Source organism: Symphalangus syndactylus, chromosome 11 (assembly GCF_028878055.3).
Source record: "Symphalangus syndactylus isolate Jambi chromosome 11, NHGRI_mSymSyn1-v2.1_pri, whole genome shotgun sequence".
Classification (NCBI taxonomy): Eukaryota; Metazoa; Chordata; class Mammalia; order Primates; family Hylobatidae; genus Symphalangus; species Symphalangus syndactylus.
In genome coordinates this window covers 24,704,801-24,722,213 of record NC_072433.2, presented here as the reverse complement: position 1 = coordinate 24,722,213, position 17,413 = coordinate 24,704,801, and the positions used below count along the sequence as shown (strand labels likewise).

At 44.2% G+C, this 17,413-nt stretch overlaps 1 protein-coding gene across 3 annotated transcripts in view; it reads left to right on the top strand.

Moving 5' to 3' along the window:
* TANGO6 (transport and golgi organization 6 homolog) overlaps positions 1 to 17,413 on the top strand; it is a 263,274-nt gene that overhangs the window by 121,134 nt on the left and 124,727 nt on the right. For all 3 annotated transcript variants that reach the window (XM_055298416.2, XM_055298415.2, XM_055298418.2), the window contains one exon: positions 15,927 to 16,067. In XM_055298416.2, coding sequence (XP_055154391.1) covers positions 15,927 to 16,067 — 141 coding nt within the window. The remainder of the gene's footprint in view (positions 1 to 15,926; positions 16,068 to 17,413) is intronic.

Genomic DNA, 17,413 nt, shown 5'->3' with positions numbered 1-17,413 from the left:
CTTTGGGAGGGTGAGGCGGGCAGATCACCTGAGGTCAGGAGTTCGAGACCAGCCTCAACATGGAGAAACTCTGTCTCTACTAAAAGTACAAAATTAGCCGGGCGTGGTGGTGCATGCCTGTAATCTCAGCTACTCGGGAGGCTGAGGTAGGAGAATTGCTTGAACCTGGGAGGCGGAGGTTGCGATGAGCTGAGATCGCGCCATTGCACTCCAGCCTGGGCAACAAGAGCGAAACTCCATCTCAAAAAAAAAAAAAAAAGAAAGGAAGGAAGGAAGCAGGGGAGGGAGAGAAAGAGGGAGGGAGGGAGGAAAGAAAAAAGAAAGGAAAAGAAAAAGAAAAAAAACCTCTTTTAATTGCAGAAACAGATTTTTAAGAGGCTTTCCCTCTATTTATAGATGTCCAGGATGAGCACAATGGCTTATACCTGTGATCCCAGCGCTGTGGGAGACTGAGATGGGGGAGGATTACTTGAGACCAGGAGTTCAAGACCAGCCTAGGCAACATAGCAAGGTCCTGTCTCTACGAAGCATTTTTGAATATTTTAGCAGGGTGCTTGCCAGTGGTCCCAGCTACTCAGGAGCCTGAGGCAGGAGGATCTTCTGAGGCCAGGAGTTCAAGGTTCCAGTGAGCCATGATCATGCCACTGCACTCCAGTCTGGTTATCAGAGTAAGACCCTGTCTCTAAATTTAAAAAAACAAGTGTCCTGTTATATCTAACTAAACACAGGATTTTAACCTGAGGGGTTAATGTCAAGTTAACCCCTGTGTAGAACCCTACAGGGTGCCTGATTAGGTTGGATAACTCCCTGAAATTATAGGCAGAGTGTTTATGTGTGTATTTTCATATTTTAGGAAAGAACTCTTTGGAAGAGTTTTACAGTAGTTCTGTTTGGTTTCCATGTGACACTACAGCTTTAAAGTCCTGCATGTCATGTTTGCTCATTTCACAATGATCACTTTTTCCAAGCCACTGCTAGCCTGGAGCACCTATCACAAAGACTTGCCTAATCATGTCATCAAGACATCTGTTAGGGTTAAATAAGGAAAAAATGGGCCGGGTGCGGTGGCTCACGACTGTAATCTCAGCACTTTGGGAGGCCATGAGGCTGAGGCAGGAGAATTGCTTGAACCCAGGGGGTGGAGGTTGCAGTGAGCCAAGATCACGCCACTGCACTCCAGTCTGGGTTACAGAGCAAGACTCCATCTCAAAATAAAATAAAATAAAATAAAATAAAATAAAATAAAATAAAATAAAATAAAATAAAATAAATATAAATAAAAAATGGAGAATTGAGGAAGAGTTTCCACCTTGCCTCTGTCACTGGCTGGTGCCCCAGACACAGGGCACATCTCCTAGCCCACCAAGCTTTTCTCAGGACACTTGGAGGATGTGAAAGATCAGCCCTGTCTTGCCAGAACTTTAGGCCAGGTGGCAACTCTCCGTGGAAGCCTTTGGCTTTTTCTAAACTAGTGAGAACCTGACAGGTCAGTCAGCTCTGCTGATTCTGCAGCTTTTCTTTGCATAGGCTTGAGGTGAAATGTCAGTAGAAAACTTAGGGGAAAAATAAACCTGAAGTTCAGGTGGTTCTCCTCCTACCTGGACCACCCATCTCAAGATTTTTAGGAGATGTGAGGAATGTTTTGTTTTCTTACCTAAATTTGGCTGACAGAGAAGTACCCATTATTTTCTTGGATATCAGAAGCCCCTCTTTTCTTTTTACCGGTAACTGTTTCTTTTGATAGCATAAAGAGAATATATATGTGCTTTTTCACTCTTTGAAAGCTACATAAAGAAAATTAAATGAATGACGCCTGTCTTCTTTATTTCTTACCTGTGATCAGCTGAATTATAAGTTTCACTGAATGCTTAGGGCAGTGATTACTTTCAATGCAGCGGTAATTGCCATTTCTTTCCCTTCCTTCTTTATGCCTTCAGTTAGGGCAGCTTTTTTTTTTTTTTTCTGTACGTATTCCAGAACCCTGATTATCATGGTGTTCTTAAGGCACAGTTTTCCTGACTTCTGCTCTCTCACTCCTTCCCCTCTGGGATTCATTCACAGGTATTTGATAGAGGCAGCCCAGCACAGCTGCCTGTAAGCTTTCCAGTGGTGTTTTTTAATTTATTTTTTATTTAATTAATTATTATTTTTACTTATTTATTTATTTTATTTGAGACAGAGTCTCACTCTGTCACCCAGGCTGGAGTGCAATGACACAATCTTGGCTCACTGCAACCTCTTCCTCCCGGGTTCAAGCAATTCTGCCTCAGTCTCCCAGGAAACTGGGATTGCAAGCATACGCCACCATGCCTGGCTAATTTTTGTATTTTTAGTAGAGACGGGGTTTCACCATGTTGGCCAGGCTGGTCAAACTCCTGGCTTCAAGTGATCCACCCACCTCAACCTCCCATAGTGCTGGGATTACAGGCATGAGCCACTGTGTCTCCAGCTGTGTTTTTGGATTTGTTCTATTTTATTTGTTTGAGTGTAGTAGAACAAGAGATTTAGGGGGCTTGCAGTAGCCTATAAAGATGTTGTGGAGTGGAGGTGTTTGAGAATCACTGGTTAAAAAGCTGAAACTCATTAAAATCCAAGTTCTTCATTTTCTTTCATATAGCTTTTCCATTATCCCTAATGTTGGCAGCACCTCAAGTTAGAATCATTCGTGAATTTCATTAACATTACTACCTCCCTTTTCCACATACTAAACAAAGATATCAACTAGGAACAAAGCAGTCCCTGTGAAGCCCAGCTAGCCACAGTGGAGGATGCTGGCTGTGCATGTGGGATGCAGAGTTCCTCTCCTTATGCTAACTTTGGAGTCCATGAGAAAGGAGATTTTTTTTGGAGTGAGGCTGACCTTATATACTTGAAACTGTGAGGTTTGCTATCTTGAGAGTTAGGATTTGCAAAGCTAGTATGATTCCAGTAGTTTATTTTCTGCAAGGCACTGCTGCCAGGTGGGCTGTCATGTAGCAGAGTGATTGAGCATGCAGGTTTGCAGTCCTGCCCCACCAAATGGCAGCTCTGTCATCTTGGGCCATATTTTCACCTCTCTGTTCCTCAACTCTTTGTGCCTCAGCTTCTCTGTCAAGTGATATCTACTTCAAATGATTATTGGGAACATTAATGGATGAATGCATGTAAAGCGCCTAGGACTGTACATGGCATATTGAAAACATTCAGTATTAGTGTCTTTGCTGTTATGTTTTTATTTATTAATATTTCATGATCCAAATGGCTTCCAGTAAATATGGCTGTCAGTAAATATAGATTATTCACGTTTTTACTTTTTCCCCTCCAAAATGGGAATTAGAAAACACTTTAAGGAAATATATTGGCATCATCTTAGTGTTCAGATATATTATTTGGATCTTGATTTAAAGAGACAGACTCTGGGTATGGTTCTTACAAATTTTCAAGAGAACACTCAGTGATGGTTAAGAGAAGTGGTCAGGCACAAAGAAATTTTCCTCCTGATTAAGGTAATCACCAATCTGTAATTTTCCTCTCTTGCAGCTCTAAGTCACAAAGATTATAAAGTATTCTGAAGAGAAGAAAACATCACCCTTTAGCAGGATGCTTCAGTAGCTCTTTAGTCTAACCCTGTTTTTTCCTCAGGCCTAAGTAACATTCACTTATCCTGAATATAAATTTGTTGGGGCCTGTCCACAGTTAACACAACTTTGGAGCTTTAGAGAAACTAAATATCAAATTGGCATGCTAGACGTAATCATTTACTCTAATTACAAAGACAGCCCAGCTATTCAGTTGAGTTCCCCATACTTCCTTTATTTAATAGCCAACTTCCCCAGTTTGTGCAACTTCCTGAATTCTTAGAGCTAAAATTATTGTTAGTTTCCATCGTAATAAAAGGTCTCACATGCGTAACAACTGAAGTATCCTGCTAAAGGGTGGTATTTCCTTCTCTTTAGAGTTCTTTATTATCTTTGTGACTTAGATCTGCAAGACAGGACAATCAGACTGGTGATTCTCTTTTCTTAGTCAGGAGGAAAATTTTATTGTGCCTTCCCACTTCTGTTAACCATCATTTGTTATTCTCTTTAATTAGAGCTTCCACTAGAGATTAATATACATTTTCATATCTTCTTTCTAGTTTTTTAAATGAACTTATTTTTATTGATTACTTTGAACATAGTCTTTTTTTTTTTTTTTTTTTTTCTCGAGGCAGAGTCTCGCTCTGTCACCCAGGCTGGAGTGCAGTGGCGCGATCTCGGCTCACTACAAGCTCCACCTCCCGGCTTCATGCCATTCTCCTGCCTCAGCCTCTCCGAGTAGCTGGGGCTACAGGCACCCGCCACCACGCCCAGCTAACTTTTTGTATTTTTAGTAGAGACTGGGGTTTCACCTAGGTCTCGATCTCCTGACCTCGTGATCCGCCCGCCTTGGCCTCCCAAAGTGCTGGGATTACAAGCATGAGCCACCGCGCCCAGCCAAACATAGTCTTTAAAGAGTCAAAAAAGAGGGCGGATCACCTGAGATCGGGAATTCGAGACCTGACCAACATAGAGAAACCTTTTCTTTACTAAAAATACAAAATTAGCCAGGTGTGGTGGTGCATGCCTATAATCCCATCTACCCAGGAGGCTGAGGCAGGAGAATTGCTTGAACCTGGGAGGCGGAGGTTGTGATGAGTCAAGATTGCGCCATTGCACTCCAGCCTGGGCAACAAGAGCAAAACTCTTGTCTCAAAAAAATAATAATAGTAAAATAAAGAGTCAAAAAAGCGGCTGGGCACGGTGGCTCATGCCTGTAATACCAGCACTTTGGGAGGTCGAGGTGGGTGGATCACGAGGTCAGGAGATCGAGACCATCCTGGCTAACATGGTGAAACCCTGTCTCTACTAAAAATACAAAAAAAAAAATTAGCCTGGCATGGTGGCAGGCACCTGTAGTCCCAGCTACTCGGGAGGCTGAGGCAGGAGAATGGCATGAACCCGGGAGGCAGAGCTTGCAGTGAGCCGAGTTCACGCCACTGCACTGGGCACAGAGCAAGACTCTGTCTCAAAAAAAAAAAAAAAAAAAGGCAAAAAAGCTTGTCCTTGTGCTTTTTTTTTTTTTTTTTTGAGACAGAGTCTCACTCTGTCACCTCACCCAGGATACAGTGCAGTGATGCAATCTCAGCTCACTGCAACCTCCACCTCACGGGTTCAAGCGATCCTCCCACCTCAGTCTCCATAGTAGCTGGGATTACAGGTGTGGGCTACCACGCCTGGCTAATTTTTGTATGTTTAGTAGGATTTCACCATATTAGCCAGGCTGGTCTTGAACTCCTGACCCTCAAGTGATCCGCCCACCTTGGCCTCCCAAAATGCTGGGATTACAGGTGTGAACCACCATGCCCAGCCCCTTGCCCTACTTTTTACACCCTAGTTCCAATCCCCAGAGATTGCCATCTTCATACCCCTCCTTTTTAAAGTAGTTTCTTCCAGTAATTATTTCTCTGTTTCTAAATAAAATGCTTACACAGACCTCTCTTGATTTAAAAAATTTTGGACATGACCTACTCACTTTCTACATGTTAGATGTGGACTTGGTGCACACGCGTAGGTGCACACGTGCTCAAACAACTTCTGCCATTTCCCATCACAACTTTTGGCTAAATCATTGGGCACTGTTTACTGCTGACCACGTGGATGTTATTCAGTGCTGAGCCTAGTGCAGTAATCAGCCTTCCCTGCACATTTGCTTCCTTTTCTGTGTACTTACTGATATATTTTCCAAAGATCCAGCAACTCTATCATGCACATATCATAATTTTGCTCTAGTTTTGTTTTATTTACCTAGACTTCAGCCTTTGACACCTATCCCATTGTCTTTTTCCTTGGTTGTGGATTCATACCTTTTTTACACCTTGTCACTTTAGTGAGATTTCAGGAGAAAGAGGATGCCAATGTTTGTGGTCATTCTGCTATGTTAGTTGCAATTCTTTTTATTTTCAAAGTAGAACAGCTGAGTAGAGGTAACTACTGAGTAGCTGTTCTACTTTGAAAGACAAATTTGTTAAAATGTTTTAAACATAAATTTTAAAATTTATCACAGATTTTTAAAAACATTTTATTTATATCATTCAAAATTCAAAATGTTCCTAACACAGAGAAATGGTAAACATTTGAGTGATGAATATGCTAGTTACCCTGATCTGATCGCTATATCTATTGAAACATGACCATGTACCCTATGAATATGTACAATTATTATTTGCCAATTAAAAAATTAAAAGAAAAAAATTTTTAACTTACTAAAAGATACAAAAATAAAAAGTATCTCTCTCACATTTATCCCCTTGCCACCTAGTTTCCCTCTGCAGAAGTAATCAATATTATTAGTTTCTTGAGTATCCTTCCAGAATTATTCAATGAGTGTATATTTCCCCTTTGTACACAAATAGTTGAATTCAATAGAGATGATTTTGCATCTTGCTTTTTACTTAACAATAGATCTTAGAATTCATTTCATGACAGTTCTTTAAAAACATATTAATTTTTTTTTTTTTTTTTTTTTGAGACAGAGTCTCACTCTGTCGCCTAGGCTGGAGTGCAGTGACGCGATCTTGGCTCACTGCAACCTCTGCCTCCTGGGTTCAAGTGAGTCTCCTGCCTCAGCCTCCCGAGTAGCTGGGATTCTAGGGATGCATCACCATGCACAGATAATTTTTTTTTTTTTCCAGTAGAGACGGGATTTCGCTATGTTGGCCTGGCCAGTCTCGAATTCCTGGCCTCAAGGCATTCTTTCACCCACCTCAGCTTCTCAAATGCTGGGATTACAGGCGTGAGCCACTGCACCTGGCCTTATTCATTTTTTAAATGGATGCCTTATATTCCATTGTATGAATGACCATTGCTTAATCAATTTTCTGTTGATGAAAATTTGTTTCCAGTCTTTTCTATTACGAATAGTGCTACAGTGATGATTTTGTACATAAGTAATTTCCTGCTGTGTTAATATACCTATTAGGATAGATTTCTAGAGTAGAATTTCTGGCTTACCACAGAATTTAGACTTTTAAATGTAATACACCATTTTCTTATGAATGCAAGACATTCTATGAAATGCAAAATACTTGATTTTCTTTTTTATTTTTTGAGATGGAGTCTTGCTCTGTCACCCAGGCTGGAGTGCAGTGGCACGATCTCGGCTCACTGCAACCTCCATCTCCCTGGTTCAAGCAATTCCCCTGCCTCAGCCTCTTGAGTAGCTGGGATTACAGGTACACACCACCATACCCGGCTAATTTTGATTTTCTTTTTTAATCAAGTAACAGGTTACAATTCATTTCCCCCCTCTTTCTATTCTCACCCTGCAGGGGCAACCAAAACAGATTTGGATACAAAAGGAAGCTCTGCTCTTGGCAGTGGATTTCCCTTTATATTTAAGATATGCTATATTGTTTTCTTCCTTTTTCTTCTATTTTAAAAACCTGCCAGGTGTGGTAGCTCACGCCTGTAATCCCAGCACTTTGGGATGCCAAGGCAGGCAGATAACTTGAGCTCAGGAGTTCAAGACCAGCCTGGCCAACATAGTGAAACCCCGTCGCTACTAAAAATACAAAATTAGCCAGGTGTGGTGGTATGCAACTGTAATCCCAGCTACTCCGGAGGCTGAGGCAGGAGGATTGCTTGAATCCGGGAGTTGGAGGTTGCAGTGAGCTGCAATTGTACCACTGCACTCCAGCCTGAGACAGTAACAATAATAATAATAAAATTTTTAAAATAAGAAATAAAAACCTAAAAGGGCAGATATGAAATATTTTCTTATAGTTTCTTAATAACAACTTTTTGAGATATAAGTCACATACCATACCATTGATCCACTTAAAGTGAACAATTCAGACCAGGTGTAGTGGCTCACGCCTGTAATCCCAACACTTCGGGAGGCTGGGGTGGGAGGATCACTTGAGTCCAGGTGTTTGAGACCAGCTTAGGTAACATAGTAAGACCCCGTCTCCACAAAAAATAAACAAAATTAGCCATGTGTGTGGTGGCACACACCTATAGTCCCAGCTATACTGAAGTGAGAGGATAACTTGAGCCTGGAAAGTTGAAGCTGCAGAGAGCTGTGATTATACCAAAGCACTCCAGCCTGGGCGACAGAGCAAGACTCTGTGTTAAAAAATAAAAAATGAGGCCAGGTGCAGTGGCTCACGCCTGTAATCACAGCACTTTGGGAGGCCAAGGCAGGCGGATTGCCCAGCCAGCCCAACATGGTGAAACCCCATCTGTAGTAAAATACAAAAAATTAGCCAAGTGTGGTGGTGCGCGCCTATAGTCCCAGCTACTTGGGAGGCTGAGACAGGAGAATCATTTGAATCCGGGAGGCAGAGGTTGCAGTGAGCTGAGATTATACCACTGCACACCAGCCTGGGCAACAGAGTGAGACTCCATCTCAAAAAAAATAAAATAAATAAATAAATAATGAAATAATGAAATAAACAATGCACTGGTTTTTAGTATATCTTCAGAGTGTGTAACCATCACCACGGTCAACTTTAGAAGTTTTTAAAATTTTGAGACAGCGTCTCCCTCTGTCACAAAGGCTTGAGTGCGGTGGTGTTGTGCTAACTCACTAAACCTTGAATTATTGGGCTCAAGTGACCCACTTACCTCAGCCTCTCAAGTAGTTAGGACTACAGGCGTGCACCACCATGTCTGGCTAATTTTTTTTTTTTTTTTTTTTTGAGACAGAGTCTCGCTCTGTCACTCAGGCTGGAGTGCAGTGGCGCGATCTCGGCTCACTGCAACATCTGCCCTGTGGGTTCGAGCAATTTTCTTGCCTCAGCCTCCCAAGTAGCTGAGAGTACACATATGCACCACCATGCCCTGCTAATTTTTGTATTTTTGGTAGAGATGGGGTTTTGCCATGTTGGCCAGGCTGGTCTCAAACCCCTGGCCGCAAGTGATCTACCTACTTCAGCCTCCCAAAGTGCTGGGATTACAGGTGTGAGCTGCTCTGCCCAGCCTATCTGGCTAATTTTTAAAATTTTTGTAGAGATGGGGTCTGGCTATGTTGCCCAGGCTGGAATTTTAGAACAATGGCCCCCAACCTTTTGGGCACCAGGAACTGGTTTCATGGAAGACAATATTTCCATGGACAGGGCGGTGTTGGGAGGGCGGGGATGGTTTCAGAATAAAACTGTTCCACCTCAGATCATCAGACTTTCCATTCTCATAAGGAGCACACAACCTAGATCCCTTGCATGTGCAATTCACAATAAGGTTCACACTCCTGGGAGAACCTGTTGCCTCCAATGATCTGACAGAAGGCGGAGCTCAGGCAGTAATGCTCCCTTGCTGCTCACCTCCTGCTGTGTGGTCCCGTTCCTAACAGGCCATGCCCAGTACCAGTCCACAACCTGGGGGTTGGGGACCCCTGTTTTAGAATGTTTTTATCACCCCAGAAAGAAACTTCATAACTATTAGCAGTCACTCCCCACTTTCTCAAACTACCACAGCCCTAGGTAACCACTAAATCTACTTTTCCTATGTAAAGATCTGCCTATTCTGGACATTTCATTTCAATGGAATTATACAATGTGTGGGTTTTTGTGTTTCTTGCAGTTTTGTTGGCAGAAATATCTGTGAGTTTCAAGTGAGTAGGTGGTTTTCCGGGTTGCTGTGAGTATTTTGGGAGGTTGTTATCTGCCCAGGAGAAATGAGGCAGGTTAGTTTTGAAGTAGTAATGGCTTAGCAGTTCCCTGGGATAGAGCAAGTTAGCAAAGACATTTTAGAATTAGACTGACTTTCCTGTTAATGCAAGAGTACTAAGTAAAAGTACACGACACGCAAACTCCTTTTGCTACTCAGAATCACTGAGTAACATGTTGTGGGATCATCCTGAAGTCAACACTGTTTTGATCAAAATATGTTTGTGGCTTTCAGGGAAGTCTTGGGGGAAGAAAAAAAACAGTTATTTTACAAAGTTGACAGTCTGTTTTCTTACATGTAGTTATTGTAATAACATTTTTTTTTTTTTTTGAGACAGAGTCTCACTTTGTCGCCCAGGCTGAAGTGCAGTGGCGCCATCTCGGTTCAATGCAACCTCCACCTCCTGGGTTCAAGAGATTCTCCTGCCTCAGCCTCCTGAGTAGCTGGACTACAGGCGCACGCCACCACACCCAGCTAATTTTTGTATTTTTAGTAGAGATGGGGTTTCACCATATTGGCCAGGCTGGTCTTGAACTCCTGACTTCGTGATCCACCCGCCTCAGCCTCCCAAAGTGCTGGGATTACAGGCTTCAGCTACTGCACCCGGCCTTTTTTTTTTTTTTTTTTTGAGATGGAGTTTTCACTCTTGTTGCCCAGGTTGGAGTGCAATGATTCAATCTTGGCTTACTGCAACCTCCACCTCCCGGGTTCAAGTGATTCTCCTGTCTCAGCCTCCCAAGTAGCTGGGATTACAGGCACCTGCTACCATGCTCCGCTAATTTTTTGTATTTAGTAGAGACGGGGGTTTCACCATGTTGGTCAGGCTGGTCTCGAACTCCTGACCTCAGGTGATCCACCCGCCTCGGCCTCTCAAAGTGCTGGGATTACAGGCATGAGCCACTGCACCCAGCCTAACTTTTTTTTTTTTTTTTTTTGTGACAGAGTCTTGCTCTGTCGCCCCGGCTAGAGTGCAGTGGTGCCATCTCTGCTCACTGCAAGCTCCGCCTCCTGGGTTCACGCCATTCTCCTGCCTCAGCCTCCTGAGTAGCTGGGACTACAGGCGCCCGCCACCACGCCCAGCTAATTTTTTCTATTTTTAGTAGAAAGGGGGTTTCACCGGGTTAGCCAGGATGGTCTCAATCTCCTGACCTCATGATCCACCCACCTCGGCCTCCCAAAGTGCTGGGATTACAGGCGTGAGCCACCGCACCCGGCTGCCTAACATTTTTTTAGTTATGTTAATTCACCAATATTCTATGCACTGCCTCCAAAAAAAGTTCAGAATGCTTCTGTGAACTCTTCCCAGTTTGGATTCACTTTTACCTTGTCTGTATCTCATCTGTTGCACCACATCCTAAAATGCAGTTTCCTACAATCAGAGCAGAAAGAAGTCTCTCTCACACAATCCTTTGGGTCTCATTGCCAAAGGGATTGATGTGTGATGTTTTCTTGGATCTTGTGCTGACCCAGAAATTACCCCATTTTCAAGTCACAAAGGAATTATCAAGTGTGATGGGCCTATGGTCATGTGAAGGTTATGGCCATGCTTCCACAGAGTGTCAAAGTACAGAAAGTTTTTTCGAAATAAATAAAAACAGCCACACAAAATCTCATCCCTTTCATTTTTATACAATCTTAACCATCAGGTATGACTCTCTTCACTGCTTGGTAGGTAAAGGGGGAACTGCTCTTATTCTCCAGGGATTTATAAACTCATAGGTGGCACCTGTATCCTAGAAGGTAAAACTCAAACAGCCAGCCATTTGGCAGCCGTCCGTGGAACAGGCCAGCAGGAAGATAAACAATTGCTATTAGATCTGGGACTGTGGGAAGCAAGGAAACTTGGCTTTGCTTTAGCAACCTTTTTATGGAAGACTGGGAGAACTAAAAGCTCCCTAATGAGTTTAAAGTTTAGCATTATAGGAAAAGCAAAAAAAATCTGAAAAATCATTGTTAATCTGAAAAAGGGTGTGTTAGGATTATTTTAATTGAAAAACAGTCCAACTGGCATGAGCATTAGAGGATGTTTATTGGCTTTTGTATCCAGAAAGTGGAGGGGGTAGAGTACACCTGGGTCCCGGAGATGAAAATATGCCATCGGATCTCTTCCTCTTCTCCCTCCCTCTTGGGCTGGCTCTCCTCTGTGTTGGTGTCATTCTTGGGTGGGCTTTTTCCACGTGGTGGCCACTGGCAGCTCCAGGTTAGTCTCTTCAACGGGTGGTGGGGAGGGGAATTTATCTTTCCCAGTAGTGTCAATGTGGGTTTCAGGATCGAATCTCATTCCCCGTTCGTGAACCAATCATGGTGGTGGGGATGGAATGGAAGATCCTAACTGGCCAGCCTGGGATACAAGTTCACACCTGGAGGGGGAAAAAGTGGTATAGTTAGCCCACTCAAACCACACAGACTGAGAGTAAGAAAGGGATATTTCTCCAAAAGAACACCATGGTGTTGTTACCAGAAGAGAGAGTAGATGCTATGTGTAATCACATGTCTGCCCACTACAGAGAGGAAGTCCAGAGCTCATTTGGCCAGGATAGTATGTTCACAGAAGTAAATGACTGTTCTCTACTAAAGACTGAGAGAAAATAGGAATAAACAACAGTAAGGGCTGGGCATGGTGGCTCACGCCTTTAATCCCAGCAATTTGGGAGGCCGAGGCAGGTGGATCACCTGAGGTCGGTAGTTTGAGACCACCCTGACCAACATGGAGAAAACCTGTCTCTACTAAAAATACAAAATTAGCTGGGCATGGTGGCACATGTCTGTAATCCCAGCTACTCAGGAGGCTGAGGCAGGAGAATCGCTTGAACCCGGGAGACGGAGGTTGCAGTGAGCTGAGATCACGCCATTGTACTCCAGCCTGGGCAACAAGAGCAAAACTTTGTCTCAAAAAAAAAAAAAAAAAAAAAAAAAAAAGACTATGTTAAACAACAGTAGGAGGGACTTTAGTAATAGGTTTCAGAAAAGCTAGAAATAGATCAAAGTTTTATAAAGCAAATCCCATTTTTCCACTGTTTTCCATTGCAAAGTCATGACTACATTCCTAAAAGGAAACACCCACCAGATTTTCTGAGTTGAGAACTTCTGATTTTAGAAAGTAGCTATGGGCTGGGCGCAGTGGCTCACGCCTGTAATCCCAGCACTTTGGGAGACCGAGGAGGGCGGATCACCTCAGGAGTTCGAGACCAGCCTGGCCAACATGGTGAAACCCCGTCTCTACTAAAAATACAAAAATTAGCCAGGTGTGGTGGCAGGCACCTGTAATCCCAGCTACTTGGGAGGCTGAGGCAGGAGAATTGCTTGAACCGGGAGGTGGAAGTTGCAGTGAGCCGAGATCACGCCATTGCACTCCAGTTGGGTGACAGAGCAAGACTCCATCTCAAAAAAAAAAAGTTATGATAGCTGCAAATCTGTAATATATACCAGGCCTTGTAATATATCAGTGATATAACACCTGCCAGAATTGCAGTTATGGAGGTCTTTTAGAAGTTGGAGGCTATTTCTGTTTTTCTTTTTTATTTTTTTGAGACCTCACTCTGTCACCCAGCTGGAGTGCAATGCTGCAATCATAGCTTACTGCGGCCTGGAACTTATGGGCTCAAGCAATCCTCCTGCCTCGGCCTCCGAGTAGCTAGGACTACCGGCACACATCATCACACCTGGCTAATTTTTTAAAAGATATTTTTATAGAGATGGGGTCTCCCTATGTTGCCCAGACTGGTCTCAAACTCCTGGCCTCAAGTGATCCTCCCACCTCAGCCTCCCAAAGTGCTGGGATTACAGGTGTGAGCCTCTGCACCTAACCCCCTCTTCTTTCTCTTAGCAAACAATTCATTTACCCTTAGGCCTCAGACATTTTTTTCTTTTTTTCTTTTTTTTGAGACACAGTTTCGCTATTGTTGCCTAGGCTGGAGTGCAATGGTGCAATCTCGGCTCACTGCAGCCTCTTCCTCTCGAGTTCAAGCGATTCTCCTGCCTCAGCCTCCTGAGTAACTGGGATTACAGGTGCCCAATACCACACCCAGCTAACTTTTTGTATTTTTAGTAGAGACGGGGTTTCACCATGTTGGCCAGACTGATCTTGAACTCCTGACCTCAAGTGATCTGCCCATCTCGGCCTCCCAAAGTGTTGGGATTACACGCGTGAGCCACCGCACCCAGCCGACGCAGACATTTTTTTCTGTGCTACAATATTCCATAACTCCGTGTTGAACCTCCAAGCACTTCTTCGTCATTTTATATAATAGAGTGAACTACAACTACAGTGTCACATTTTGGCAACAGTGTTGTGCCACAGCCTGAATCTCTCAAGAGCAGAGCTTCTGCTTGCGTAAGATTGGAGCCCATTTTAGGACTGAAGTCTTAAGATGGACTCTGGATTGGAGGTGTGGCTTAGGACCACATGCAGAGGTGTTGGCTTAGGACCACATGCAGAGACTTCCCAGGCTCTTTGGAAGCAAGAAAAGGTGGGGGTGGGGAGAGCAGAAAGGAGGATGGGCAGACAGGTGCGGCCCTCAGCAGGTGCTCCGCCTTCACAGCTCAGCAGATGCAGTGGATTTAAGAAGCCAGTGAAGAGTGTGGATGTGATTTAGAAGAGAATGGAATCACAACCTATAACATGAAAAACTGCACATAGACTTTGCCTGCAAGGCTGTCAGTTTAAACACAAGAATGGTAAACTTAAATGAAAAATAAGTATGGATTTCTCAAGTATTTATATTACTTCTTCCCCATTCTCTCTTTCTTAATTCCTGAAATTTATATCAGGACTGTATATTTGAACCCTTTTTACTCATCTATCCGTTCATCCATTCATTCCTTTAGTAGGTAGTTACTGAGCACCTGACACGTGCTAGGACTCTTCTAGGCATTGGGGATACAGCAGGGAACAAAAGAAAATCCTTGATTTTATTATAGAGTTCACATTCCAAGAAGGAGAGCAGACAATAAGGAAATACACAACCTGTCAGGTGATATTAAGTGCTAAGACAAACGAAGCAGGGTGAGAGGAGTAGAGTGGCAGGGGAAGGAGGCTGCTGTTTTATATGTGACAAATGTGATCTGTGAGCAGAGACATGATAGGGTTTGGGAGCAAGCTGTGAGGCCACCAGGAGGAGCAGCAGCCGATGCAGAGGGGAAGTGAGGCCGCCTCCTCTGGGCCAGGATCACTTGGTCTACTGGAGAATAGCAAGGAGGCCAGGAAGCAAGGGAGAGTGTTAAAAGCTGAGATCAGAGAGAGAACAAAGGAAGGCAGGGGGTGGGGACTGCTCATATTCAGGGGAGAAGGGAAACCACTGAGGGGTCTGGGCAGAAGAATGAAGGGCCCAGACTTATTATTCAAACCAAATAGCTCCATCTGCAATGGATGAAAAGGGTAGAAGCAGGGAGACCAATGAGTAGATTATTGGAGAAACCCAAAGCAGAGTTGATGGGCCAGGGTGCTTGGGGTAGAAGTGGGTTCTCATCCTGGAACCCCTATTTCTACCTATTCCTTCTTTACTTTTTTTCTTTTTTGTCACTGTTCTTTATAGTGTGTAACCGTTTTCCTGTTCTCTGCTAAAGACTAATGAAAGAAAATAGGAATAAACAACAGTATAGACATGAATCGTAGAATTTGTAGTTACATAGTTTTGAGGCCGACCAGGGGTTTTGTTCTGGATCTGTCTGGTCATCTCTCACCTCCCTGCCACCCCTAAAAAGGTTGCTGAGTATGGGGCTGGGCTCAGATTATGATAACACTGTTCCCAGGCTACACATCTGGAAGGTGCTGCTGTGGATGGGAGAGAGGATCAGCAAGTCCTACGAAGGGGGACTCAGGGTCAGGGTCTTCCCTATTTCTGTTAATTAGGAAACTCAGCCATGAGCTTAGATCTAATATTGATCATGTCCAGGATGCTTTGAAAATGTTTCCTTGTGGAAATTGCTCCCATCACTGGCAGTTCTACAGAGGGAAATTATACAGGAATGGAGAACTGCAGCAAAGGCAGGAGGCACTGCCTGGATCATAGAACGTCAGTGCTGGGAGTGACCTTAGAGATCATATCAGGCTGGGACTAGACAAATGCAGGAGTCTCAACTACCAGGCCCATCTTCGTTCCACTCACTATGCTGACTCTCCAAACAATAGGCAGCCCTTGCTGGGAGAGCTGTAGAGATGGTTTTCAGCATCTCTGTGTTCATCCCATCACAGGGTGACTGGTTTATTTGATTTTCGATCCTAAAGAGTAATGAATCCTTTCTTTTTGTTTTCAACCCCAGGGGTTGCCCTGCTCTCAGACGTCTATCCTGAGAAAATCTTGCCGGACTTGTTGGCTCAATATGACAGCAGCAAAGACAAGCACACACCAGAGACCAGAATGAAAGTCGGGGAAGTCCTTATGCGAATCGTCAGGGCATTAGGTGAGTTTTCTTGTTCCATCCACCTGGAAAAGGGTGGAGGATCAGTTTGACTTTGAAACCAAAATGTATGTACCTGGGGGCTTGTTCCACTAGCGGGTGAGGGTAGTTTGAGGGCTGGGATGAACTAGTACCCCTTTAGGAATTTAGGAAATATTCAGATGCCTACTATGAGACTGAAAGCAACAATGTCCTTTTTCTTAAAACTGCTTAGTTTCTGGCCAGGTTTGGTGGCTCCTGCCTGTAATCCCAGCACTTTGGGAGGCTGAGGCGGATGGATCACATGAGGTCAGGAGTTCAAGACCAGCCTGGTCCACATGGTGAAACGCTGTCTCTACTAAAAATACAAAAATTAGCTGGGCGTGGTGGTGTACGCCTGTGATCCCAGCTACTCAGGAGGCTGAGGCAGGAGAATCGCTTGAACCTGGGAGGCAGAGGTTGTGGTGAGTCGAGATCACACCACTGTACTCCAGCCTGGGCAACAAAATGAGATTCCATCTCAAAAATAACAACAACAACAAAAAAAACTGCCTAGTCTCCTTCCCCGGGAGCTGTGTTGGGCCCTGATTTTCAATGGAGCTGGAATTAGAAGTCTCACACTTGAGCAGCAGCAAGCACAAAAGGAAGAGGAATGTCAGCTGGGCACCGTGGCTCACACCTGTAATCTCAGCACTTTGGGAGGATCGCTTTAGGCCTGGCAGGAGTTCAAGACCAGCCTGGGTAACATGGCAAAACCCCATCTCTACCAAAAATTAGCCGGGAGTGGTGGCACACATCTGTAGTCCCAGCTACTCAGGAGGCTGAGGTGGGAGGATCACCTGAGCCTGGGAGGTCAAGGCTGCAGTGAACAATGATTGTACCACTGCACTCCAGCCTGAGCAACAGAGTGAGACTCAGAAATAAAGAAGAGGAATGTCTGGCCAGGCGCGGTGGCTCACGCCTGTAATCCCAGCACTTTGGGAGGCCGAGGCGGGTGGATCACGAGGTCAGGAGATCGAGACCATCCTGGCTAACACAGTGAAACCCCGTCTCTACTAAAAATACAAAAAATTAGCCGGGCGTGGTGGCGGGCGCCTGTAGTCCCAGCTACTCGGGAGGCTGAGGCAGAAGAATGGCGTGAACCCGGGAGGTGGAGCTTGCAGTGAGCCGAGATCGCGCCACTGCACTCCAGACTGGGCGACAGGGCAAGACTCTGTCTCAAAAAAAAAAAAAAAAAAAAAAAAAAAAAGAAGAGGAATGTCAAGCAGGGAAGGAAGAGTGCTGACTCTTGCTGAATGTCTACTGTGTGCCAGGTTGTCCATATATATAATCTCATCTAATTTCCCAACAAATCTTGTAAACAGGCTGTT